The following is a 27,657-nucleotide window of genomic DNA, read 5'->3' on the forward strand; positions in this document are numbered from 1 at the left end:
AAAACCAGACTCATGCTCAATGAGTTCCATGAGCTGTGCTGATTTACACTAAGGCCTTGTCTGTTAAGCAACTTCAGCAAGTAGCTGAAGTCTTCAGAGAAGTAGCCGAGTTAGTCTGTACAGGCTAAACTTAAAAAACAACAAATAATCTGGTAGCACTTTAAAGACTAACAAAACATGTAGATGGTATCATGAGCTTTCGTGGGCACAGCCAACTTCAGGTGACCGGAGTGTTGGATATCCAGAACCAAAACCTGTAGCTGAAGTCAACATACTTTGATCTGCTTACCACAGTATTTTAATAAAGTCAGCAGCTGATGCTCCTGGAAAAAAACGTAAAAAACAGCAAATAGTCCTACAGTCCCTTCCAGACTAACAAAACACACAGATGTATCATGAGCTTTCATGGGCACAACCCACTTTTTCAGATTAATGGAGTAAAGGGGTCCAGTTGACTCCACCTATTTTTCTCATTTTGGTGAAGTACTGGAGTTGATGGGAGAGTACTCTGTTGTCAGTTTATCACTTCTGCACTGATGCGATAAATCGAACCCTGCTACATCAGTTGCTATGCATCAATCCAGTAGGTAGTGCAGACATCCCTTGAGCATGTGGCCCTTTGTATAAATAGGCACCACACAGCTTGCTGTAGTGACTGCGAGATGCAATTAAGAATTCAAATCCGAACACTGGTCATTTGGTTGTTGTATGTATGTATATATTGTACTTATATGTGTATCTATTTTTACTGTACTGTGTGAGAGCTTACTTTTTTTAAATTATAGGTGGAAATGAAACAACTACAGAAAAGTTACAAGGCTTTGGCAGACCAAATGAACCTCATATTGTCCAAACGTTTATGGTACATCATGATAGAGCAGTTCCTGATGAAGTATGTTTGGAGTAGCTGTGGTTTGATTATGGTGGCTGTACCTATCATCACAGCAACTGGATTTGCAGATGGAGGTAATAAGACTTTTTAAAAAAAATTTCAAATATTTATTTTAAATGATCAGTTAACCAGTTGGGGCTGAAGTAGCCCTCTCATGTTGTGACAGCCCATCCATGGATGTGCCAACTCAGCCAGAGCATCTCCCTTCTGTGGCAGGAGGGACTTCTCCAGCCTATCTGCAGCAGACAAGAAGAGACTGTTGCTCCAGCTCAGGTGGGCTGGAATACCTGCCCCACTCCCCGTTTCATTGGTTAACTGATTAAATAGAGTGTTTAACCGGTTAACTAATTAAAGGACATTTTACATCCCTAGTAGTGATATAAGGAGACCACATTTCATTTTAATATCATTTGTAGCTGCCATGCTATAATATTCAAATACCGCGTATGCCTTATCTTTGTGTAGCTCCTGGCATGAGTAAAAATTACAGGCAAACCACTTGAAGTATCAGTGACAAAAACGTATCTTTGAACTTAACCTGATGAACACAGTACATTCTGAATTGTAGGATAGGATCTCTTTTCAAATAAGGTGTCAAGGTGAATTGTAGATAAACATTTTATAAGTATTTCTTGACACATTTATTGTCCTTTTTAATGTATAAAGGTGGTCTCTCAAATTTAAAAAAAATAAATCTTGTATTTTATATTTGCAATATCAATATCAAATGCTCACTTTCCTCTCTCTTCAGGGGAGGCTCTAAGTAATGAAGTCTCATTAAGTTGTAAGCTTAGCTGTAGCTGTCATGTCCCAACCAAGGTTGGGAAGGCTTGTTAAGTCTCTGAATGTCTGCTGCTTTACTACTAAATAATATCCATCTAGCTAAGCTGTCTGACTTCCTGTTTTGTTTGTTTTTTTGCTGTGGCATTTGCTCATTATCTTAGTGTCTGAATGCTTCCCAAACATTAATTAATACTTATTTATTCTATTTTGTGTTGACGTGTGTAAGAGTCAGCATTGCCTCTCACTTGAAGTAGAGTACAGAAAGGGAACTGAAGCTCAGGTTACAGCAGGCCCGCCAATGGGGAGGGCAAAAGGAAGTTGTCCCAAGGCTGGTGATTATAAAGGTCAAAGGAGGTCCACACCAGGATCCCTGAGCACTTTAAATCACTACCAGAGTGCTGCACAACCACTCCGAGGGTTGTGGGGGAAGGCACCACGCTCCAGGTGACACTGAGGGCTATGGGGGGTAGTGGCATGGTGCACTCAGTGCCCCAGCCTCATCCAGTCTGCCTGAGGCCCCGGCCCTTCTGGGAACATGAAGCCACCTTGCTATGGGGCCCAGCATTGCTGTCAGCTCCCCTGGGTTACACACTTGTGTGATATCACTATTCAGGTCTTCTAAAGATCATGTCCCGGTCTTCCAACAATGAGAGCAAAGTAAGGTCCTGATTGTAATGTTGTTGCAGATGTTTTTTAAGGGGGGTGGGGGAGTGCAACTTGGCAGAGCGGTAAGAATGTGTTAAATGAAGAAGCAGTAACAAGCAAAAATCATTTTGCAGTTTACATGTACAACTACAACTCTTTGTTGTTTGAGATTGTATACTATCTTCTGTAGAAGGAAAATCCATTCAAATAGGAATACGATCATTTAAAAATTCCTGTTTAACATTTTTAGATACTGCCTATTAGACCTTAGAAACTGTAAAGAGTAGTATCCCAGCAATACCTAAGCTAAATAAATAGATAGCAAAAAATGACTTTGAAGTTGGCTCGACCGATCTCCACATACATGGATCCTAAGTCATATAAGATTCTCTGTGAAAAGATCTTTCAATACTTTGTAAATGAAAAGCTCATTTTAAATGCAGTCCATTTAACCACGTACCTATGGATCATTTTCAGAACAGGTGAAATTTGTGCCTGTTGTCTGAATTTGATAAGGAATTTGGCAATTACAGGCAGTCCCTGGGTTACGTGCAAGATAGGGACTGTAGGTTTGTTTTTAAGTTGAATCTGTATGTAAGTCGGAACTGGCATCCAGATTCAGCTGCTGCTGAAACTGATCAGCAGCTGATTCCAGGAAGCCCGAGGCAGAGCAACTCTGCCTCGGGCTTCCTGTAGTCAGCCGCTGGTCAGTTTCAGCAGTGGCTGACTTGGACGCCTGGGGCAGAGCAGCTCGGGTGCGGCTGGGTTGGTCCAGTAGCGTGGCTGCTCCTCGGCGCTACTGGACCAACCCAGCAGCACCCCAGCTGCTCTGCCCCAGGCGTCCTGATTTAGCCGCTGCTGAAACTGATCAGCAGCGGCTGAATCAGGACTCCTGGGGCAGAGCAGCTGGGGTGCTGCTGGGTTGGTCCAGTAGTGCCAAGGAGCGGTGCTGCGGGACCAACCGGCAGCGCCCCACCTGCTCTACCACAGGCCCCGGGCTTTGCTCCACGTCTCCCTGGTCTGCTGGGGGGGGGGCACTAGCTGCGTCCCCACCCCCCCCAGCAGACCAGGGAGACGTGGAGCAAAGCAGCGGAGGACCCGGGGCCGGACCCACGGCGCTTCCAGATCAGCGCCGCGGGTCCAGCTCGGGTCCTCCGCCGCTTTGCTCCGCATCTCCCTGGTCTGCTGGCTCCCCCAGCAGACTAGGGAGACGGGGAGCAGCTTTTCTCGCCCCGGGGCGAGAAAATCCCCGTTTGTAACTGCGGATCCGACATAAGTCGGATCCGCGTAACTCGGGGACTGCCTGTATATTCTAAACACAAAAGTTTATGCAGGTCCATATTACATAAAAGAACCAGTGAAGGATAATAGAGCTTTAGTACTTAGTTAACCTAATTTCTGTTATCAAACTTAATCTACTTTCTGCTAAAATGAAAATAAGTGCAGCTTGGCAATAACCCTTAACTGATAAAGAGATTATTTAAGCACAGCACGTAAATGTCTCCTCCCTAGCTCTTTGCCCATTAATCAGAAACAGGTTAGGTGTCCTTTAAAGAAAGAGAGCCCGTAGAGAGCAAAGGAGCAATATTCCAACCCTGTTAACCTTACAATAAGTAACATTCTCTGACATCCAGAAATGGACATCTGACAAATATGTTTAAAATGCAGACAGAGCAGAAGGTCAGAAAAATGAATCTGACTTCTCCAAGTCAGTGATATAGCCTGTCTTATAATAGTGAAGGAGGAACATGTAAAATGTTAAACCATGGAACTTATTACAGAGCCTTGAGGAATTCTGCAAGAATAGAGACAAGATCAGAAATGCATTATTAACTGTGACAAATTGACCCCATCATGTGGTAAGAAGTAAGTAAACCGGCTATGCCAAAAATCCAGTAAGTGCAGCTCACTGCTGAAGGTAATTTAGTTGGAGAACTAGTACTGCAGCAGGAAAGGTGGGGAGCTCTGCCAGTGTTAATTCTGCCACAGCCCCTGGCAACCAGGTCAGGTGTGGAAGGCAAATGATTGGTTAAAATCTGAAGAATGGGAACTAGAACCATCATTGATGAATAAATCCTGAATTCAGGAAGTGTTTAAAATCAAATATCTAATGTTTAGAATTTATGACCATGCTTGAAATCAATCTGAAAGTGTTCACACAGATGGTTCTTCAGATAGGAGGCATTGTATCAGTGTAGCGATAATTTTTTCCCTGTTGTTGCCAAAATTAAGGTATTTGTATGTATTTAAAAATCAGACACCAAAGCTAATGCTACCTTTTCTGATATCTGTTTGCTATTACAACATGTAAGATAAAGCTATTTTATAATACTATTAGATAAATGATTTAATAATACTTGAGTATGCAAAAGGAATTCTACAAAAAGCACTTGTATACCATAATATACTGAATGTACAGGTTGAACCTCTCTAGTCCAGCACCCTCGGGACCAGACCAGCGCTAAACCAAAGAATTTGCCGAACCATGGGAGGTCAGTATTGTCTTGAAGCACTTCTATTACTTAGCCCTGGTCTACACTGGGGGATTATTTCAAAATACGTCCCTTTATTTCAAAATAAGTGAAGAGCGTCTATACCATCAATCCTATTATTTCAAAATAACAGACTGGTTATTTCAAAATCTGTACTCCTACTTTCCTGGGGGAACAAGTTTATTTCAAAATAGTTATTTTGGGAGTTATTGTTTAGAATTTAGCAATTTCAAAATAATTTCTTAATGTAGACATGCCCTTACTGAGCTCATAGAAGATATTTAGAGCTAAACTAGAGCTAATTAACAGCACAGATCATTGAGAGCCAGGACTGGTGGCTGTAATACAACTTTATGGGACTGTGGGAAACCTGGTCACACCCATGATAACTGGACATCTGGCTAATTAAAATTATGCTGGACCATGGATGTTGCTGAACCGTGGATGTTGCTGAACCAGAGATTGCCAGACTAGAGAGGTTCAATTTGTTGTTAATTCATTGGAAATAAAACATTAATGAAATTAAATTATTATAATTAGGCACAATAGATATGTTTTCCCATAAAACAAATGGAATTAAATTTTATATGTGAGGAAAATCTTAAAACATTGCTAAAGCTTAGATACTAAAGAGAGACCACAGGCCTAGTCTGAACGGAAATAGTACTTCCTCTAATACAGAAGGAAAAGTCTCTGTGTGAAAAAGATTGGAGAAAATGACCAAGAAAAGTTATTTTGTGCAGGTCTGATAGTTTGATTTCACTCATGCATTAATGGAGAATTCTGTTCTGGATCTGGGTAAATTCCTCAGATATGCCCAATTTTAAATTCTCAATGATCATAAAACTAAAATGCTCGCTAGATCAGTAAAATTTGGTTAGCTGCCAAAAAAAAGTTGTTGTGTTGGTTTTTTGTTTTTGTTTTTTTGAGTTTTTTTTTTTTTTATACTACTGAATTAGCATTACTATTGAGGACTGAATTCCCTACAGAACCTTATTCACATCAGTCTTCCCACTGGAGTAAATATGACTATTTACACAACTGTCATATGAGCAAGGGTTTTAGGATCACAGCCTGACTGAGGAAGGCTATGTCCTTTTCTTTTCCCTAAAAAGGCATGATTCTCATTGTTTACCAAGTGCGTATATCCCTGTGTGCTGGATGACATACTTAGCATAACTCAAACTAGAAAATATGAACAGCCAAAGTTTTCTCGAATAATTCAGAAATTTAATTTTGAAAGACAAAGGCTGTGTATGAGAGTAACTTTCTGTATAATATTTTTGGTCCAAAATGTTTACCTTTATCTCTGGTGTATCTTCATGGATGTAAGTGGAGTTATACCAAGGGCAAATTTATCCAAGGAAGGGTTTGTTTGGTGGCTTGATAAATTAAAACAAACTAATATTTGGGTATCGGGAGCTGCAAAAGGAAGATACAGACAGGTACAATAAGATTTTGTACTGGTTTTATGTCTTCAAATGCTGCAAAATGACCTTCTCGTGGAAGAGAGGAAACCACTTCCTTTGTACAAAAATTTTGCTTTCGTTACCTACCGTATAACAGCACATAACATAACCATCATATAGCACATATAGGAAACTCTTCATAGATTTTTTTTTTTTTTTGACCAAAAGATCAGAATCTGCCTAATAGAAGATATTAATAACAATTCCTGATGTGTAAGAGTTGTCATTCTGAACCAGTTTACTAGTCTGGCTAGCCTGCAGTAGCCAAACTTCAGAGAGAGACAAAGCTCCATTTTGCTGCACCATTAACGAGTCTTTATATTGTTTAGGGAATGGCTAAGAACAAAATCATCCCAAGACTCCTGCTGAAACATCAGATTTTACATTTCATTTATATCATATGATTGTCTTAATTTGCTTAGTTGCAAATGTTAAGAATTGTATTATTCAATCTTAAAAAAATTATCCATATTATTATCTTGATGATTTTGTGGAGTAGCAAATTGCAGGTTGGCTCCATGTTGAATAGCAGTTTCTGTGGGTGTGATGACGACAAGAGATATAGCAGAATTGGACTGCAGACATGAAACATTTCAAGAATGAATTTTACTCTGGGGAAAAACAAACACTTCATATGAAGATATTATATTTAAACATATATGTGTTTCTTTTTCATATGCTCTATCTGGTTTCAGCTGCCATTTTTGCCTTACTCAGTTGTTAAGAGTATTTTCTCATAACACATTTCCTGTTCCTTATTTGATTCAGAAGGATTTTCAGGCTACAATATTACAAACAAAGGATTATGACTTCATTATGAAATCAAACAGTAACTTTGAGAAAGAAGGCTCTTACTCAAACACAGATCCCTTTTATACTACCAAGAGTAATATAGAAACTTACTGTTAGTTAATTGCTGTCTTATAAAATATTCTAATTTTACCAAATGTGCATGAGTAAAAAAAAAAGGAGCATTCATAGTTGAGTGAAGAATTAAGTAAGGTTGAAAATGAGTAATAACTGTAAGAATAAAAACAAAACAATGAAACTAAAATTATGTATTAGAATATTACTTAGGTTTGACTCATTACAGTTGTGGTAAAAGTCAGACTGAGTAATGGTATATTAAAAAGACAAAGAGGATGACGAGTGTGAAAAAGGGAAAAAAAAGATGATTATACTCCCACTTTTTCTTCGTTGCTACAAGTTTTGTGTTAATTGCTTTCCTTTTTTGTTTCTTTCAAAAAGTCTTCATGGAGTGAAAATGTTCTTGATATAATATCTGTTTTAATAATGGCTCACATTTTAACCATAATTCAACTTGTAGAGATTTTTTTTTTAGAAGAATATTTGAACAGAAGAACTTTTTTTCTTTTTTTGTTTTTTGTTTGTTTGTTTTGTTTTGTTTTAGAGTTAGAAGATGGCCAGAAACAAGCTATGGTCAGTGAGCGAACGGAAGCCTTTACCACTTCACGAAATCTGTTGGTCTCTGGAGCAGATGCCATTGAAAGGATTATGTCCTCTTACAAAGAGGTAGTGTGTGCCATTTTTAGTATACAACAGAAAAGAAAAATGAAAATAAACATAATTTGCAAATGTAAGATTTTTATATATATATATATATATATATATATATATATATATATATATATATATATATATATATATATATATATATATATATATATATATATAATATTATAAATAACATGGGGCAAATTCTGCTGTCTTTAAAGCAATGGGAGTTTTTCTTGAGTGAAGAATGCAGAATTTGGCTTTTAGTAACTTAAGTTTACCTAGTACTTTAATATCAGGGTAATTTGTGGCCCATGAAAATGAAACCTGCTAATATTGTGTAAACTAGAGCCAGACACTGCAGTCTTTTCAAGCAGTTCTGCTAATAGACTGATTTTTTTTTTTTTTTTTTTTTTTTTTTATTCAGCTGTTTCAATACTTGGCCTACATGGTAGAGACTGTTACCAATTGTGTGAAGGTGTTACTATTAGCATTTTGTTAAAAATAATTTCTATATGCTATAGATTTACATGGTGCCTTGCAAATATGGTTGTTTTATGACTGAGAAAAAAAATCCGCTATATAATATGTGGAAAAACAGTAAACTGATTTGACTTGTAACACAATTACAATTTTTTATTCGGAGTACATGAAGTGGAAGACCAGTGACCTGATACTGTATCTTAATTCTATAGTTAAATGTTTGCCAAAGTAGTATTGGGATAGAACACTTGCATATTTTATTCTAAGTTCATTTGAGGTAATTACCATATTATGCTAATAAGCTTCCCATGAACTTTAATATTTTATGGTGATAAAGCACAAATCCCACTCACTTTTCTTACACAAGCATGCTGTAGCAGTCAGTGGATCTGATCTTGTTAGTAAGATGGGCATTGTTTGTCCTTTGCAAATTTTTTATGTGTAGGCCACCAGAGTAAATCCAAGTGTGGGGGTTTTTTTTTTTTTTTTTGATGGATAAGTGTACAGGATCATGTTTTGGACCTTCATTACCTGTTATCTCTCCTGCGGTGTGTGAGACAAGATAAGTTTTGTTCATAGGATATAGCAGTGGTTTTCAAACTATGGGTCACAACCCAGTACTGGCTCATGGAATGTCAGGCACAGGGTCTTGTTGCTGCAGGGTGATCAGGTGACCAGTGTGGGTGCTAAGGCAGACTTCCTGCCTATCCTGGAAACACACACTGTGCTGTGCCCCAGAAGCAGCCGGCTCCTAGAAGGGGGGACGAGAGGATGGGAAGAGAGTGCATAGGGTTCTGTGCACTGGCCCTGCCCTGAACACTAGCTTCATGTGCCCACTGCCTGTTAACCTGCTGCTGGCTGCTTCTGGGGCACTGTATGGTCTTTGGTGCCAGCTGAGGCAGGAAGCCTGCCTTAGCACCCCTACTGCACTGTTGACTGTGAGCCACTCAAGGTAAGCCCCTCTTGCCACAGCCCTGACCCTCCACAAAGCTGGTGCTCCCTCCTACACCTTATAGCTCTCCTCCTCTGCCCCATCCCGGAGCCTACACTCTAGTCAAAATACATTGGATTGTGGATATTAATAATTTTCTTCAACTGGGTCATCAGAAAAAAAGTTAGAAAACCACCAGGATATACTATTCAGTATCATAAATATCACCATAACAGAGCACTGTTTGGAATTCTCGCCTGCAGTGTTAGCAGAGACTAAGGACTTGATTCAATTCCAACTGAGTTCACTGGAAAGACTCCCAGTAGAGAGTTGGATCAGCCCTTGAATAGGCTTAGAATAGGGATGTAAGTGACTAGTCAACTAGTCGCTCTCCCTCCCTCCCCCCCCCCCCCCCCGCTGCCTCTATCAGAAAGAAACAGCAAGGGGAGAGAGATGGGGGAGAGAGATGGGGGGGGGGGGGGTGCTGGGAGAAGCTTAAAAGTTGTTCCCCTGCCCCTCCCCCCAGCTCCAGCTCCATGGGAGGGGACAGGAGCGCAGCAGCAGCTTTCCACCTTTACAATATACAAGAGTCCCCACAGGGGCTCTTGTATAAATTTTGCCTTTGAAATGTACTTTTCAAAGGCGAAATGCCTGGTACTTCTGCCTTTGAAATGTAGCAACAGCTGGGCGGACTCTTGCTACATTTCAAAGCAGAAGCACCCATACCGACTAATCAAGTAGTTGATGGAAATTCCATCAACTATTTGATTAGTTGATTAATCTAATTTTAACATCCCTAGTTTGGAGATTGAACTACACTGTCTCCATGTACCCTCCATCCTGACCTGCAATGATCACTTCTGAATATGACAAAGTGGAAAAGCTGTACTGCTGCTGTCCACCTTATAACAGTTCTGCTGATAATAGGAGCTCTTCAATCTCAAATATTGTCAGTACGGTCTTTTCACAGGTGCTAGAGACAAAAAACTGTCAATAGTATTAGCTTACTTATGGAGTTGAAATATTTGATAAATTAGCATGGGTTTCACAAGAAGATTCTTATAAAACTCTGACCGAGAGCAGGACTTTTCAAGAACAGCTATTTGTTATGAATTATATTTTGTGTAATTTATGGGCCTTGTTTAGAGTTAAACTTCTTTACATCATATGTATCTTCTAACATGAGGTTTGGATCTGGCAGTCTCTAAATCCTTTACTACAACTAGCTAATTTCTTTGTTTTGTAAGGCTATATCTACATGGCATACCACTTTCAATGGTATACAAGCTATGCGTGATACATGCTCCAGTGATAAGCATGCTGCATTCACACTGTGGGTGTAGTAGCTACATGAGTCAGCGAAAGACTCCAGACGTGGGGAGGCAGCTGGGGAAGGTTCCAGCAGCTCCACTCCTGTCAGAGCCTTCCCCTGCTGGAGACTTTTCCTATGACAGTAAAGGATTTTAGCAATGAACAGTGTGCAAAGCTTTTACTTTCTGCTTCACCCCCTCCTCCGTTCGCATCACTTCCTGTGACAGGAAAAAGCTCCAGCAGTGGGGAGATAGCTGTGTAGACAGGGAGGCTGGGTTTGTATTCAGATGCACATCCACGCCCTTTACTTGCCTAAGCTATGTCTGTCTACAGAGCTATTTTATACCCATTCTGGGTGGTGGGTGGGAGGGCTATAAGGTGTATATTTGACATGTCCAGAAAGAAATGTGCAGTTCAGATGCATCTCATCAGAATTTTTTCATCAGAATTTGTGTTTTCTGAACCTGGTAATCATAAATTATATTTAGGATGATGCTTTCCCCTTCAGTCTTCTGTATTACTGCAGCTAGGAGGGTGTAGTTTCTCTCTGCCAGCAGATGGAGACAATACATGGAGGCTTTATGGTGAGGTCATTCATAACCTAGAAGATGAGGGGCTTTTGTCAGGTCCCAAAGCTTATTTGTTTGTCTCAATCAGGCTGAGGATCAGTATCTTCAATGGCTGTGGAGTAAGCCCCAAACAAAGGACACAGTTCTTGAGCAGGCATCAAGGTCTCAGTGGATTTCCAACTGCGTACCAATATGCAGCTCCATAAGTAGCATAAACAGCATGAAGGGCAGTGAGTTAGCCATATCGTACTCCTGTGAGCTAACTGCTGCACTCACTTCAGAACTAAAACGTGTCTATGCTGCTTGGCTATCACACTAACAATACTGTAGACTTATCCCACAGGAGTCCTCTCCTGAGGGCTTGAGAACTACGAGGTAAAAATTAGGGATGTTAAATATCAGTTAACTGAATACTCGAGTAACCTCATGAATTCTTACCGGTTACTTAACTATTCTGTAGTCCCTGGGGGCGGGGGCTGGCAGCCAGTGTGCTCCGGCCCCACTCCCAAGGAATCCCCTGCCACTCCAAAGTGCTGCCTCTGTAGTGTGGGGTGCCAGGCAGAAACTGGTCTGTGAGGGGAGCCAGTTTAAAAATCAGCTGTTCTTGTGGACCGCCTGCCTGTCGCCCTGTGCTGCTGCCTCTGATACAGAGGCAGCAGCATGGGGTAGAAGTAGCCCCTGTCGGGGGTGGGGGGAGGTCTGAGATCCCAGACCTAGTACAAGCCAGAACCCAGCTGGGGAGCTTGGCTGCTAATACACATTAAATGCAGAGCTGCAACAGGGGTAGGTCCCGGACCCATCACAAGCCAGGACTGAGCTGGGCTGCTGGCCAGCCTGCTAAAAAATTTACTGGTGGGGGGTGAAATGCATGTAGTCTATAGCATTAACCTATAAGCTTTTGCTTATCGATTAATCGACTACACTATTACATACCTAGTAAAAATTTTAAAATGGCAAGGTAGGGCGAGAACTGCCTATCCCAAAACCCTATCAACCCTATCCACAGAAAGCCCCTCAATTGCAGAGGGTCCAATGTCCAGGCAGACAAGCAGATCTTTACCAAAAGAGGATTCATGGTGCATTTGCCAAGGTCTGATAAAGAGCCTTCCATGCATTTTAGGTGCCTTTCTCATTTGAGTCTCTGTAGCTCCAGGGCCTTAATCTACCCATGGAATCCTGACTGCAGATACCAGTGGGTAAAGAGGGGAACATACCTGAGGTGGAACATACGCCATGACCCCATAATAGTAGTTTTCACTAACAGAAAGGATCAAGTCTATTTGTCATAACCAGAGTTGAACCGTTTGACTCGTTCTTCACAACAGGCTGAAGAATGGTGTGGGGACACTGAACAGCCATCACTCAGTTAAATAAACTGACTTGAAGCAAAGATATGACCAAGGAAAACTAGGTATTGAAAGCAATCAACCTCCCACCCCTTTAGCCATCTTTTTAGCCAGAGTATGCAACAGAACAGATAAGCTAAACAGATTCTAAATATGCTAGGGAGAGTGGAAAATAGTGATTTTTTTTTTTTAGAGAGAGAGAATTTGACACAACAGAGGACCACAACAGAGTAGATTGCCACAGAGTCCAACAGAACAGCAGAGAGGTAGTTCAGCGGGACTAGAGAAATGAATTCTAGCAGCACAGATGGTCTAGCAACTAAATAGAATAGTGTGCTGCCATGCTTTTTTCCGCATTGACATATGATGGGTGTTAGGAATCTTGCAAAAAGGCTTGGCAGCTCAGAGCTTCACAACAGCAGCATGAGTGCCACGGAAGGAAGAAAAACAAAATGAGCAGCATCAAAATTCATTCTTTCCAAGCAAATGCAGTTTTTGGTCAGGGAAGATTGCTTCAGTGCTGAAAAGGAAGTCTGAGAAGCATTCAGAATATATGACATTAGAAAATTCAAGGCATCGTGCTTGGAAGTTGTATGCGGAACTACAGGCAATCGGTAAGGCAGACACCTGGAGTATATGTCCTTCAATGTTTAACCTATAGTGTTCAGAGAATATAATGGTCAGGCATGAGGTGATTCATCATTTCGTAAGACTGCTGAAGGCAGCTTTTATGAGATATAATCAGTACTTAGTAAATGGCATAGCATTACTTTTTTTAAGGTATCCAAATGTCTGGCGTGGCACAGAAAATCAAAGAGGAAACATTTCCTTTATGTATTAAATTTTCTTTCTTTGATATCTTCTGTGCCAATCCAGGCCTCCTCCCTTCAGGTTTAGTACTGTCTTCTGAAAATTTCCAGGAGGACTTTTTCAAAGAGCAAATTTCATGCTAAGACTTCAAGATCTAAAATCATATGTGGTGTATTTTACACAATAAATTACAAATATAGGCACTGCTTTAGGAGATTTAGCTGACTGATGGGAGCTAGCTAGCAGGCCAATTGGAGCCAGAAACTTCCTTGTTCGCTCGTGATGACATCACTAAAAATTCTCAAGGACTTCACTGGAGTTATGCCAATTTACATGAGTTTAGGATCTGTCCCTCAAAGTAATGTCTTCATCTGCTGGCAGATTGGGACCATAAGTATATGCACTTGGACTATCAAAGAAGATCTCTCGGAAAATTAGTGAGGACAAATTTCCTTTTATTTTTAGTTCAGAATTAAATCTAAATTGTGCTGAGTCAAAATAACTGGGAATGCAGTCCATCAGTTATGGAAAGTATTTAATTTATTTCCAAATTATATAATTTAAACATCATTTCTTGTTTCTCAGGTCACGGAGTTAGCAGGCTACACAGCTCGAGTGTTTAACATGTTTTCAGTCTTTGATGAAGTGAAGAGAGGCATTTACAAAAGAACTGCTGTTATTCAAGAGATTGAAACCTACCACAAGAACGAAGATAAAGCAGAAAAACACATTGATGGCCCGTTGGAAATCAAGGGTGGGTAATTCACATTTTGATACCTTTCTCTATAAAGCCTTTAGCGTGGTATGCCACTTTACTGGTATAAATAAAGGTGTTCTTTAAACAGTCCTTGCTGTTATTTCTAAGTTGTACAGACCAACTTCTCTCCCATTGCATATTCCTAATCTACGTCTTTGCAGTTTTCTGTGCCTCCCAGCAGACAAAACTTTTGTCATTTATGAGTACTTAAAATAAAAGTATTATGAATAACAAAGTTTTGTAGTGGGAAGTGAAAATGTGAACTTTGGTTTGTTGGCAGGAATGCTGTACAGCCAACAAAGTAAAACCCCTTTGTATGGGGTGGAAATAAAAAGTATAGACAAATATTGTTCACACAAGCTGACTTTTAATGACAAGGCTGTAACAGCCTTGTGTAGAAATAACCTTAGATTCCTTCACAATATACTCTCATAAGGGCAGGCTGGTAACACTCCATCAAAACCTCAACAAAAAACTGAGGTTATTAACTTGTTCTCCCCTTCCCAGAAAAAATCTGCTTTCTTTTAAATTTATTTAATTTTCATTAGAAAACTGAAATCTGAAAAAATTGATTTATTTTTATTTTTATTTTGTAAGTAGGATTTGGTTCCAGATAATTTCAGGCCCTGAAAACCAAAATGTATTCAGTTTTCATATTTTCAACAAAGTCAAACATTTTCACTGAATTTTTCTGATCAGCTCCAACCCTCCTGCCTGCCTTTTCCCTTGCTCCCCCTACCCACTGTGTTCTGTCATTTCTCCTCAGTTTCTTCCACCTTATGTCTGTCTAGTGATAGAGATGCAGCTGTGTTAGTCTGGTCTAGCTAAAACAAAACACAGATCTATGTAGCACTTTAAAGAGATGGTTTATTAGGTGATGAGCTTTCGTGGGCAAGACCCACTTCCTAGTGGGTCTGGCCCATGAAAGCTCATCACCTAATAAACCATCTTGTTAGTCTTTAAAGTGCTACATAGTCCTGATTTATGTCTGTGTGCCTTTGTAACTGAATTTTTACTGTGCCTTATTACCCATTTCTGTCGCTGCTCCCCCCCAGCTAGTTTCTTCTCCACTCCCCTCGTGTAGTCTTTTGACACTTACTCCATTTGAATACCCTATTGGACTCCTTCCATTTCCTGCTTCCCAGCTGTTGTTGACAAACCAAATCCCTTCCCCACCCTCTAGAAAAAGTTAGCCAGTCAGAGGTGAAGAAGTTAAATTGCTGTGTGTGAAATATTTTCTTCCTCTCTTACAACACTATTGCCCTTCAGCATAGATTTCTCAACAGAGTCATAACAAACACCCTGAGGTGGCACATTCATTAACTGTTAGCAGCTGATTTCTTGACCTTGTAGGACACAACGTGTGACTACTAATAAAAACAAGCAACATTTTGTATTAGCTATGTTTTCTAATGTAGTAGAGAAAAAAGTTTTGTAGTCCATATAGTAGTAAATTAATGAACTTGACCCAAAAGCAATTGTTCTTTAGCGTGACTACCTATTTATTTTAAAGACTGAATGCAGTTTGGATATGAGAAGTCCTACTGATGTTTCCATGTGGTACAGCATCCCATTCTTTTTCTTATTTCATCAGCTCATACCAAAGCTTTGTTTTCACCTACTTTGCAGAGGCTATATGTTTTTTGAGGCTCTCCCATCATAAGTTTCACTGTAATAATAATTTTCTTCCTTTCAGTCTTGATAGCTTCAGAAATCCCAGCACAGGAATGTATAACAGGGTGTGTGGGGTGCATGTATCTGTGCACTTGTGTGCGAACACGTAAGTGTGCATACTGTTAATAAAAAATCCATATTTTAAACTGCCTTTTAGGGCAAGTTCATTACATTGTCCATACCACTTATTTTCTCTTAAATCATTAATAGGAACATGTGCCACCAGATTGTTATATTATTTCTCTGTATTTACTATAGTCCATAACTGTGTTGACATAGGCCAAGAAAGAATGCCATTTTAAACAGACAAGGTGGGTGAAATATTTTTTTTTTTTTTTATTGGATCAACTTGTGTTGGTCAGAGAGACAAGCTTTTCAGCCACACAGAGCTTTCTTGCACCTTGTCTCTTTCACCAATAGAAGTTGATCCAATAAAAGATATAATATCATCCACCTTGTCTTTCTAATATCCTGGGACCAACTTGTATGCAGTGTAGTTATAACCAACCTTTTAAATACTTCAGTCCAGTATTACATTACTGTACTTCAGTCTTTCTGTAGCATTCCAAATTATAAAAATATCATTATAATTGATATCACTGCTTCCAATATTATATTCCTCATTATATTAAAAACAAATTAAACAACCTTACATTAAGAGATCATTAAATTCACAAAGTCAAGCACTCAAATGTTTGGAAATCCCAGAATTAATGTTGCTTGTGCAACTCTCACCACAATAGCTGCATATTTTACAAATGCTATTAATTGATCTACACAACATCCATGTGATATTTGAGGGCATTATTTTTACTATATTCTAACTGAGGCATGATGAGATGAAGGACAAATACATCACAGGTTCCCAATTTGAGACACCTAGAGATTTCAGATTTAGCATTTTTATATATCCAAAGTTCATCTGTGACTTCTGTGGCTGTCATGAGCACTCCTGAAAAATCTGGTCCCACCTGTCTGATGTCCGGCATCTAAAAAATAAGGAGCTCACAGTTAGTTGATAATAGTAAACATTTTGGTTCAAGTGGCTTATCCAGCATATCAGATGGGAGAGGCATGGAGTAGAATCTAGTTCTCCAGAATAGTATTTTAATTATCTAACCATATTCTCCTCCAATAGTCTTCTGCCTTCTTCACTGCGCATTTCCTTCTTGTGAAGGAAAATGTAAGGCAATCTTAATTATAGGCAGTGCTACCAGAGCCACCTGTAACAATCCTGTATATAAATATTATTGGATTCATTTAAGACTTAAGAAAATATGTAGTGTTGTCAATTAATTGCAGTAAACTCGTATGATTAACTCAAAACATTCATCCTCATCAACAACCATGGCTTAATGCTTGTTGGTGTCCGATGCCTCCCTTGCTATTTCCTTCCATCTTTCCCTGTCCAGTGCGCAGTGGCTTAGTTTCTGTAGACTAGCTCTGCACCAATCTATTATATTATCTACGCATTCTCTGTGGGGTTTGCCTCTCCTATTCAGACCATCCATCGTGCCGAATACCAGGGTCTTAACTATTCGCTTGTCATTCATTCTGCAGATATGCCCGAATAGCTGTAACTTCCATTGTACAACCTTCTGCAATAGGTTCTCTTTTGGCTGTATCTTCCTATATAATTCCTCGTTGGTGACCTTCTGCATTCATCCTATTCTCAGGATCTTTCTATAACATCTCCTCTAGAATGCCAGTATCCTTCTCTTCAAATTTTTTGTTATCACCCATGTCTCACATCCATACAACATGCTGCTAAATACACACATTTTCAAGACATTCAGCTTCGTTCCTAAGCTAGTCACTTTACTTTTCCAGATCTTATCCATCGCCTTCAAACTTGCTCTTGCTTTCGCTATTCTAGTTGCTATTTCCTTCTTACAGTCTCTAGATCGTACATCGTATTGCTCCCCAAATATGTGAACTTCTCTAGTTCGATCCCATCTAAACTGATCTTCCTTCCTATTTCCTTATCTCCAAATACTGTTGTCTTCATTTTATCGATATTCATAATCAGTCCATACCGCTTCCCTTTATCGGGATTAAACATGAATCGTGATTAATCGCAGTTAATTGCTTGACAGCCTTATAAATCTGCTGCTTTTTCATTCCCTCTTGCTCATCAAAATGCATTTCTGGTATTTTTAGGTTGAATGTGCCATTGTTTGGCCAGAATATAGAAATATTAGATGTCTGATTTGTTTTTTGTTCTAAAGCTTCAAAGGGGTAGCCAAGTTAGTCTGTGACTGGAAAAACGTATTCTTAGAAGAACTTAATCATTAGTTCCCATGAATTGTTGTAAAATATCTGTGTGATTGATTGAGTTTACACGTTAAATCCTTTGCTAAATCTAAAACAGTTATTACATGCTACATTTATATATGTCTCCATAATCACTTATAAGCTAGCTATTACTGTTTTTATGGTTTTTGAGGCACCAAATTGCCTGAGAGGATGGCAACAGGCCACGAAATGCCTTCCCCTGTGGTCTCATTGCTGAAGGAGATTAGACTGGAATATTAATGGCAAATTTTTCCTAGGATGTGAAGTCTGGAAAATAATGGAAAGCATCTTGTGTTTAAGGTGGATGCCACATACGATGCACACCTTATCCTCCTTAGAGTTGGGTTGAGATAATGATATGACTGTGGTTACAGTCTATCAGACTGTCTTTAGACTGAGAGCAGCACAGGACGGAGGACAGAGTCAATATGGTGGCCCTCGAGTATTGGCCTAGTGGTCAGAGTCTGCGCGGCTGCCCTTGGAATGAGGGCTGTGTTGCTTAGCAGCCAGAGTCAGGGCAGTGGGCAGCCAGGTAGGGGAACCCAAGCTTTCCCACTCTACCGGAGTCCCAGGCTCTGTTGACAGTGGGAATGGTCATTAGTCAGTGAGGAATCCTACCACTGACTTTGCTGAGGTAGTAGATACCATCTGCCCCCAGTCACATCCTACCATGTCTCCCGAGGTAACAGTCCGTATAGTTTCAGGGTCTTCTGGCAGGGCCATCTGGAGATAGTTGTTCTCTAGATTCTGTAGTTCCCGCAGTCTGTGGCTGTAGCAACTCCTGGCCTGGAGCCCTTATAAAGCGTCTTTTGTCCACGGTCAGCCTAGAATAAGCTAGGCTGCTCCCTTTTATTCTGAGGCAACAGTTGGAGCATGTCTGACATGATCTGAAGGGCAGGATTTCCACCACCCACAATGTGAAATTAACCATCTCTTGTCCAGTGTGAAGTATGCACATCCTATCACAGAGGTCTTAAAAATACCTATTTATTTATGGTTTCACAATCAATCATACTTTAAATATTGGGCAATGTGTAAAGCTAATTGTGGGAAAAAAAACCTTCATTAGTTGTAATAATAATGAGCACTTCTATAGCTTTGCATTTCTAGAGTTTTGTACAGACTCAACTAACTAATCCTCACAGTGCCATAGGGAGCAAGTTAAGAGTTGTCTCTAATTTTGCTGAAGGTTTAAATTGAAGCACAGAGAGTTTGAGACTTGCTCAAAAGGCCAAGGTTTAGAATTCCAGAAATTCATGGCTGTCAGCCTTGTTCTTGGACTACTAGATCAAACTGCCTCCCTGAATGTTTCAGTAACTTTTTTTTGTTTAACTTATAGGAAAAGTTATTGATGTTGATCATGGAATTATTTGTGAAAATGTTCCTATTATTACCCCAAATGGAGATGTGGTGGTTTCCAGACTTAACTTCAAAGTAAGATGATATGCAAGAATCTTCTGATTGTTGCCATCACATTAACACAAAACAACACAGAGTTCATGTACCTTATGTTAAATACTTGGAGAAGAGGGGAAGTCAAGAAAGGTAGGCATAGTGGCTCACTAGTGGCAGATATGTACAGTGTATCCTGCTCAAAGAAAATGGAGCTTGAGGAGAAAGAATGGTTTGATTTGTGTTAGTCAGAATAAAAACTACAGCTGGATTTTCAGAATTGCCAAAGGGAGTTCTGCATCCAACTACTGTCTCACAGAAATTCAGTTGAAGTGCTTAAAACCCTTAGGATGCTTTACAGATCTTCCAAGCCCAGAACATTAGTGCAAACAGAGTCTGTGAAACTTCATTGGACTGTTACAAGTAGCAATAGCAACTAACAGCTGACAGTATAATCCTGAAGGCCCAATCCTACAATTTTTGCTCACTAAAAATTCACATAGTTTTCAATGATTTATTGCAGATAGCAGTTGATTCTTATTGACACCACCTTGTTAATGCACTACCTTTACTGAATTGCTCTAAAATATGTCACAATGTCCAATGTTAATGCAATAATTATATAGAAATAGGTGAAAGCATTGGAAAATTGCATGAGAACTTTCTCTCCCTCATTTATGCATCTAATTACTCCTGTTACCTGTGTGTGTGTGTGTGTGTGTGTGTGTGTGTGTGTGTGTGTGTGTGTGTGTGTGTGTGTGTGTGTGTGTGTGTGAGAGAGAGAGAGAAAAACTTTAAGAAAATAATCAACACTTGGTAGAATAGGGCCTTTAATTTGGCAAAACTCACAACTTCTTTAAATGTGTTTCATTTAGCACTATAAAATGGTGGATTGACATTTGAGTAGAGATACCTTTATGTTGTTATACTTTACCTAATAGATTTGTAGAGAGTATTCACATTGCCATTGTGTCGGTGGTGGGAGGGGCGGAAGGTGTAAAGCAGTGTTTCTCAAAGTGGGCTATGCGCCCGCTTTGGGAAAGCCACTAGTGGGCCACGCCACCTTGTTTACCTAATGGCTCTGTAGCCATGGAGACCTGTGGCTCCCTTTGGCTCTGGATCACCGCTTCTAGCCATGGGGAAATGCAGGAAGCAGCAACCTGAGCTATGCAGCTTCCTGTGGCGCTCCTTGGCTGGAAACGATGAGCCAATGGGAGCTGTGAGGTTCTGTGGCTATGAAGCCTGGAGGTAAACAAAGGTGGTGCAGGCCCACTAGTGGCTCCCCACAGTAGGCCTGTGGCTCACTTTGAAAAACACTGGTATAGAGTATGAATAAACAAAGGTGTGTGTGTGTGTGTGTGTGTGTGTGTGTGTGTGTGTGTGTAATTATATATAATATGAGAAATGCATAAAAATGACCCTATATAAATAGAAATGGCAATTTTAGTTTAATTTTTCACATTATTAGTTCTTGCTTGTACAGTTTCTATTCATTCAATTAAGGTCATGCCCCACATACCGTATGTTACTATATTCGATGCTTTGTGAGATCTCCATTAGTGACTATTTCACTCATACAGAAAATATCATCGTAGGCTGTGTAATGAGATTGTGATGTAGTTCATAGGAAAGTTAAGGCTTGTAAGATTCTGAGTGTTCGTAACTCCCTATAATCCTTTCAAACTGAAGTCAGGGGTTGTTAGTGCTTGAGAGGAATATTTGGCTCCAGGCATAATTTGCAGATGCAGTACAAGGAATACTGAAGTCAGGATTCATCCTAGATAGTGACATATGGTATGTGGGCATGTTTTTTCTCAGCTCCCTGTGACTAGGGTTTAATTTTGCTACATGTTAAGATGAATTGCAGTCAGATTTACTCCAAGACACAAAGTGCCCAAATGGTAATAAAGGTTTTAGTGCTAATGACTCATGTTCTTCCAGAAAATAGCCTGTGTAGCAATACCATGCCCATCTGGCTTGTTTCTTAAATTAGAAAAACACACCTAACCAGCATCTTTGGAGCTACTAAATATGATTTATTTTAGTTTTTTCTTTTGATTTTTTTGAATCCCCATGTTATATGCAAACATAGCTTTTCAAGCAGAGACTGAATAAGAGTTATAGTCAGTTTCACAATATGTACTCATTTAAACTAAATGCTTAAATGACTTTATTGTGGGATGTACTAATCTGTGTTGTTCTATGCCATTTGATGAAGAATGATACATTTTGAACTTTTTGTTTCATTTTCTTGATTTATTTTAGGTACAGGAAGGAATGCATCTTTTAATCACTGGTCCCAATGGTTGTGGAAAGAGTTCTCTTTTCAGGATTTTAAGTGGTCTATGGCCAGTCTATGATGGTGTTCTCTACAAACCGCCTCCCCAGCACATGTTCTATATCCCACAAAGGTATGTGCTTAGTCTATATTAGAATTTTTCCCCCAGTTTTCTGAGATTTGGTCCACTCTACAGATTGCTAAATCCCTGTCACCTAAAGTGTGGTTAGAAGGTGGTAACCCTCGCCTCCTTGTTACTGAAAAGCACAGAAGAATTGCTGCCACGTTCAGTTGCAGGAGGACAGCTCCCATCACCAGTTCCAAAGAGGGTTGGGGATTAGCCCACATGTAACCGGGCAGGACTAGATGATTAAGGAACATTTGGGGGGAGGGGGCGGAGCCGTTTTGGCCTTGAAACATAGTTTTATTTTCTTTTGGTCAAATAGAGGTTGTTTTAAAAACAAATGTGAAATTAAATTTCACAAGTGGGGAACATTTTCCCCCAAACTTAAATTACCATTAAAAAAACATAATTGCAACATAAACCCCTAACTAAATCCAGCATTACGTTTACATTATCACTTTTAAATGTGTTTTTTGCCAAGGAAAGTATGTTTTAATATTTCCCTTGCAATCTGTAGGCCTCCCAGAACACAAAACAATCCAATACATTCCTGTATTTCCCTTTTGAGTTATAACTTAGATGTTTTTGCAAAAGCTAAATCACGCACTGAAAATCTTTACTTGCCTTTTGTAGTTCACCCTCTTCATTTTGGTAAAAGTAAATAGTCATGAAACTCTTTGTGCTCTTTTTAAAAAATAACAGTGATAAAACAAGATGGAATCTGGTACATGATGGAAAGATTTTTCTCTGCTGCTAAACAGAGCTTTCAAAACAGCATAAAAAGCCAGCATGTAAATAACACAAAGGAATGTATTGTAATTAGCTCAGATTAGCACTGAATAGAAGGTAGTGAGGTGTTGAACCCACCCAAGAGGAACTTCTCAGAACTTCTGGGGAATTGTTACATCATTATAGAAATGAACAGTATGCTTTTGCCTGGAAGAAAGGTTTAAATTGTGAGCAGGATAAAGAAGGTAAACCAGGCACTTGTTATCCTTTCTCATATCAATAAGAACAAGAAGACACTTAATGGGACTGAAAGGAATAAAATGTAAAATTGATAAAAGGACACTTTTTAAATGACAATATTAGCCTGTGAGATTCCTTGCCACAATATATCATTAAGGATCAGTAGTTCAGCAAGATTGGCGGGGGCGCGGGGAAGGATAATGAGCACCTTTAGTTGCAATAGTAAGGATGGAAAAAAATTTGAAGGGATATAAACTGTCATGCTTTAGGACATGTTACTCAATCTGTTAGGAAGAAATTTTCTTACGGGGAGTTTATTTTATAAATGCTCATTTGCACTGTTACCAAAAGCATCTGGTTCTGGCCATTATTGGAGACCGAATATTACGCCATTAGATAACCACGGCAAGTCTTATGTAATATCAGCATGGATTTGTAAAGAACAAATCATGTCAACCCAGTCTGATAGCTTTCTTTGATAGAATAACAAGCCTTGTGGATAAGGGAGAAGCAGTGGACGTGGTAAACCTAGACTCTATAAGGCACTTGACACCATCTCGCATGACCTTCTTATCAATAACTAGTGAAATTGTTACCAGATTTACCCATTACTCTGGGTTATGCTCAGGTATTAGGGTTACTCTTACGGGGCTACGGGAGGGTTAATAATTCTATCAGTGTGCTACTTGTGCTCTCATATGGAGTTGAATTCTCCCTGCTGCCAATTCTCCCTCCCAGTGGAGCTCACCTGGGTTCTTCCCACCTTAGAAACACATGGACTCTCTCACCCACTAACAGAGCATGTCTGAGGGGACTGGTTAATCCGCACTCACAAGGTGACTCCTTATATGTCCCTGGACTCAGCAGGCTGGGTTTAACAGCAATGCCATGCTGTACCCTCACATGTTTTTGGACTCAGTGGGCTGGATTTAACAGCTCTTTAAGCTGCCATCCTCAAATGCCCCCAGGTTCAGCATATATATAATGAGCTTCACTAGGTATGTTAGAATTAGGCAGGCAGCATGGTGTTTTATGTGCTGGCTACTTTGTAATTATCTTTTTCTATATAGCTACAAATAAATGAACTGATGAAAGCCAGGTCACAAAACATAACAAAACTGTACCAAACTGAGTTCAGGAAGAATAAGTGCAATCGAGTTCATAGCTGTTGCAAAATAAGACTTCCTTCAGTGTACAAGAAGTTGTGGGCAAATAGGGCTTTTGAGTCACTCGTCTTCAAAAAGCATGAGATCCAGGACCAGATAGACTATAGTAGTAGTTGTAGAAGAATGGATTGCTTGTGAGAGAGACTTCTCTTTGTATATACACAACAAAACAGATTATCAAGCTTAACACACAAGTAGCTTAAATTGTAGTCTATATGAAATAATACAGTCCTCGGAACTCAAAAGTTAGGAACTGCTCAGTTAAAGTTGTCCATAGCATCCTTCTGGGAGTGTGCTGAGTGTCTCTTGCCCCAGAAAGAATTTCCACAGCAATGAGCCTGCTGTCTGTCTTGGCTACAAGATTCATTTCGAAGTTCTTAGCTAAGTTCCATTTTAGATTAGGTGGCCCCTTTAAGGTCCTCTACTTCAGAGATGAACAAGTCACCTTCTCTGTGGATCAGATAGGCACTGCTCAGGCATAGTACCTCCCTGAAGTGCTCCCCAAGGAAAGAAGATGCTGCATAAAAGCTTCATAGCTGCTATATGGCAGCCCCTCCATATTGCTCTGTGGGCGCAGAACATGTCTGAGACATGCAGCTATGGCAAGGCTCTATGGTACGAAAGAAGCAGGGCTAGGATTTCGCTTTGAGCACTTGAAAGACTCTTTTAAATAGTACAAAGGCATTTTTCAGTGGGCAAAGCAGACATTAGGTGAAAGGGGTAAAAATGAGAGCTGGAGCTAGGACTCTTCTAAACTCCTAATAGAAAGTTTTGTTGGGCTGATGGGTTTAAAATTCTCTGGAGGAAAAGGAAAGTCTCTGTGTTGCTAATTTCTTAAAACTGAGAAGCTTTGACCCTCAGCCAGAAAGTAGCTTGTATTTGTAAAAAGGACTGTAGGATCTCAAAGCAGGGACCCTATGAACTTGACAGGATTTACTTTACTCTTCTGGGAGCTTGGAGTGAACATGGCCAGTATAATGATGTCCCACTCCTAGGTGGGATGCTAGGCAAGTATTCAGGGGACTCTGATTATAACTAAAGGGGAATAACTTAATAGTCTTTGGTGGGGTTATTTTGAGGCCATTGAACCCTCCTTTTTTGTAGCGTGTATTATGAATTGGATATTGTGTTTTAAATATTTGCTTGTTCCTGATAATAAGAGACAGAGAATAACCCCAGCAGACTGTAAATGGTGCTAGAATCTTGTAACAGAAGTAAATTGCTAGTTGTTTTGGAAAATCTAGCCTCAGGGAATCAGTTTGTTTATTAGCCTGTTACAATTTGCTGCATAGTCGGGATGAGCTTTTTAGTTGTTTGTTTTAAATAATTCAAAAATTGAAGACTTAATAACACTCTGTTCACCGGCCTGATTTTCAGAATATGTTGGAGAGGGGATGCCAGGTTTGCCATAAAATTTCTTTTGAGTCAGACAAATGACTTTTTATCAATCTGAGATAATGTAAGAAGACTGCAGGTCATCACAAAAGTGAGCAATAGTCCTGGACACCTATGTAGATCACCACTTTCATTTACTCTTGGAAGAAAAACTTGTTGCATAGCAGTGTGCTCTAAGGCCATGGTATGCTGTTAGTGCAGTGAATTTGGCAAATGAAACATGGGGTGGCTTATTAGATTACAGCTTGTCCATAAAATACTATATGTTAAGAAGCACAAAAGTATACTTAGAATTTCTTTTATCTCTGTTTCAATATGGGTCTGTGATAGACCTGGGTGGATTTGGTTACTTAGTGGTTAGCACACTTAGGCTATGTCTAGACTGCAGCCTTTTTCCGCAAAAGCTTATGCAAATGAAGCACGGAGTAGAATATTGCTGTGCTTCATTTGCATAATCAATTAGCACCTGTTTTTGTGCAAGAGGCTTTTGCGCAAAAAGGAGCTGTGTAGACTGCTTCTTTTTGCACAAAGCCCCCCTCTTGCACAAGAGCCATTCTTCCTGGAAAAAATGAGGAAGAACAGTTCTTATGTAAGAGGGGGATTTTGTGCAAAAAGCTGATAGAAACTAGCATCTTCCTCTGAGCAGCCTTCAGTAGAATATGTTGAAAAAGAAACAGGTACATTTCTAAGGCCTAGGAAGAAGTAGTCTGATTTGAAACTAATGGTGGCTGTGTTATTAAGTGTTATTGAAATAGCCCTTGAGCAACACTTGCCTTTTCAAGCTAGATTTAGTTTAGACAATTGGCCATTAATTTATGTGAATATAGGGGATGCTTTGAAACAAAAACCCCTTTCTAAAGTAAATGCACTAAGATCAGAGAGGGCTTCTGTGCACCCAAATAAAAGATATTTTATTCATCAGGCCTGTTACTACTATATCCATCGACTAGGACTCAACCGTCACGATATCATCTTAAACGTGATTCACAATTCAGAGGAGTTCTCAAATGACATAGTTCAGTTCAGTGCTTCATCTGAATTAACAGAGGATACCTCCAATGTTGAGGTGCTTTGCTGTTCCCCATCCTCATGAAAGGAATGTCCATCCTACCTTTATTAGATCAGAAGAGGCCTAGTCTTTGTCATATGTATTTGGTAAGGAGTTTGCCTGACTGGATTAGCAGAAGACATGCCCAGTTTTATGAAAGATTCACTTAGAACTGCAAAGATCAAAGTATTTTAATTTGCACGTGGTTTCTCAACACAGGGATGATCAGCAGATTACTTGTGAAATTCATCTGGGCTTATTTCCAGAAGTGAAAATTGACTTTTTGGATTATCTGTTATTTCCTCTTAAGCCATACAAAGTGCCTTGACTACTACACAGATACTAAGTCTACTAATTAGTGGAGCGCCAACAAGCACTTTCTGTTGTGTAGGTAAAGAGCTATGGAATTCCCAGATTGTGAACCACACTTGGCATGCTGCTGTGGAATCAATATTTTAAATTTATTTGCATAAACCAAAAGCCCTTTTGTTGCAGAGTGATGAATTAGAGTGAGACAGGATTCGGTCACTTTTTTTGTGTTTTATAACTTTGGGTGAGTAATGGTTAGAGAATTGCTTATTAGGGAGGTGAACGTGTACCTGTACACACGGTTATAACCAATGAGCCTGGGCTCATCAGTTAACATGCATGGTTACATGCAGCTCTCCCCCTCCCACTGTCCCCCCACCATCTCCACTCTGCTGCCTATGTATCAGAGGCAGCAGCAGCATGGGAGGGGGGGAGAGAAGGTGGAAGCCAGTGTGCATGGAGAGCTGAAAAAGACGTAGGGGAAACATGTTAAAGTAACATTGTCAGACTATACTTGACAGATGTTTTACAGTATCACTAATTATGAAAGTACCCAGATCTGATTTAGAAAAGCAGTTAAGCATTTGCTTACCACGTAGTGTTTGTTTCCCTGAGAGAGATCCTTTAAAACTTAGTTTTGGTGGCAAAAGAAAGCGCAATAAGTTAAGGTGTGGATATTATCTATGTTGGGAACCATTTTATACCTTAAACTAATTAATTGATTATCAGTATTTTGATGGCCTAGATTCAGTGGAGAAATATAATGCCTTATGTTTAATTTGAGTTGTTTGCTGCAGTTTAAATCCTTAAGTTGATTTCAGAACACTGTAAATGTTGAATTGATAGATGAATACAATAGGGAATACTTAGTATAGTAGAAATATGTTGTTTTAAATATCATATTAGAGCTGAAGCGTCAGCCCCACTACCCTGGGCCAAAGCTGAAGTCTAAGGGTTTCAGCCCTGGACAATGATGTTCAGGTTACAGTTCTCCTGAAACTCTT

The 27,657-nt window shown here is 39.7% G+C and overlaps 1 protein-coding gene across 4 annotated transcripts in view; it reads left to right on the forward strand.

Annotated features, from left to right (window-relative positions):
- Positions 1-27,657, forward strand: part of ABCD2 (ATP binding cassette subfamily D member 2) — a 60,490-nt gene that overhangs the window by 2,204 nt on the left and 30,629 nt on the right. For 3 of the 4 annotated variants that reach the window (XR_012903507.1, XR_012903508.1, XM_006120406.3), the window contains exons 2-6: positions 786-966; positions 7,693-7,814; positions 13,832-14,000; positions 19,312-19,406; positions 21,630-21,775. Coding sequence is in view for 2 of the 4 variants with exons in the window: in XM_006120406.3 (XP_006120468.1) it covers positions 786-966; positions 7,693-7,814; positions 13,832-14,000; positions 19,312-19,406; positions 21,630-21,775 (713 nt within the window). In the remaining 2 variants the exon portion in view is untranslated. Of the gene's footprint in view, positions 1-785; positions 967-7,692; positions 7,815-13,831; positions 14,001-19,311; positions 19,407-21,629; positions 21,776-27,657 lie in introns of those variants that run through there. The other variant, XM_075927455.1, reaches the window with a different exon arrangement.

This window comes from Pelodiscus sinensis, chromosome 1 (genome assembly GCF_049634645.1).
Source record: "Pelodiscus sinensis isolate JC-2024 chromosome 1, ASM4963464v1, whole genome shotgun sequence".
In the NCBI taxonomy this organism is placed as follows: domain Eukaryota; kingdom Metazoa; phylum Chordata; order Testudines; family Trionychidae; genus Pelodiscus; species Pelodiscus sinensis.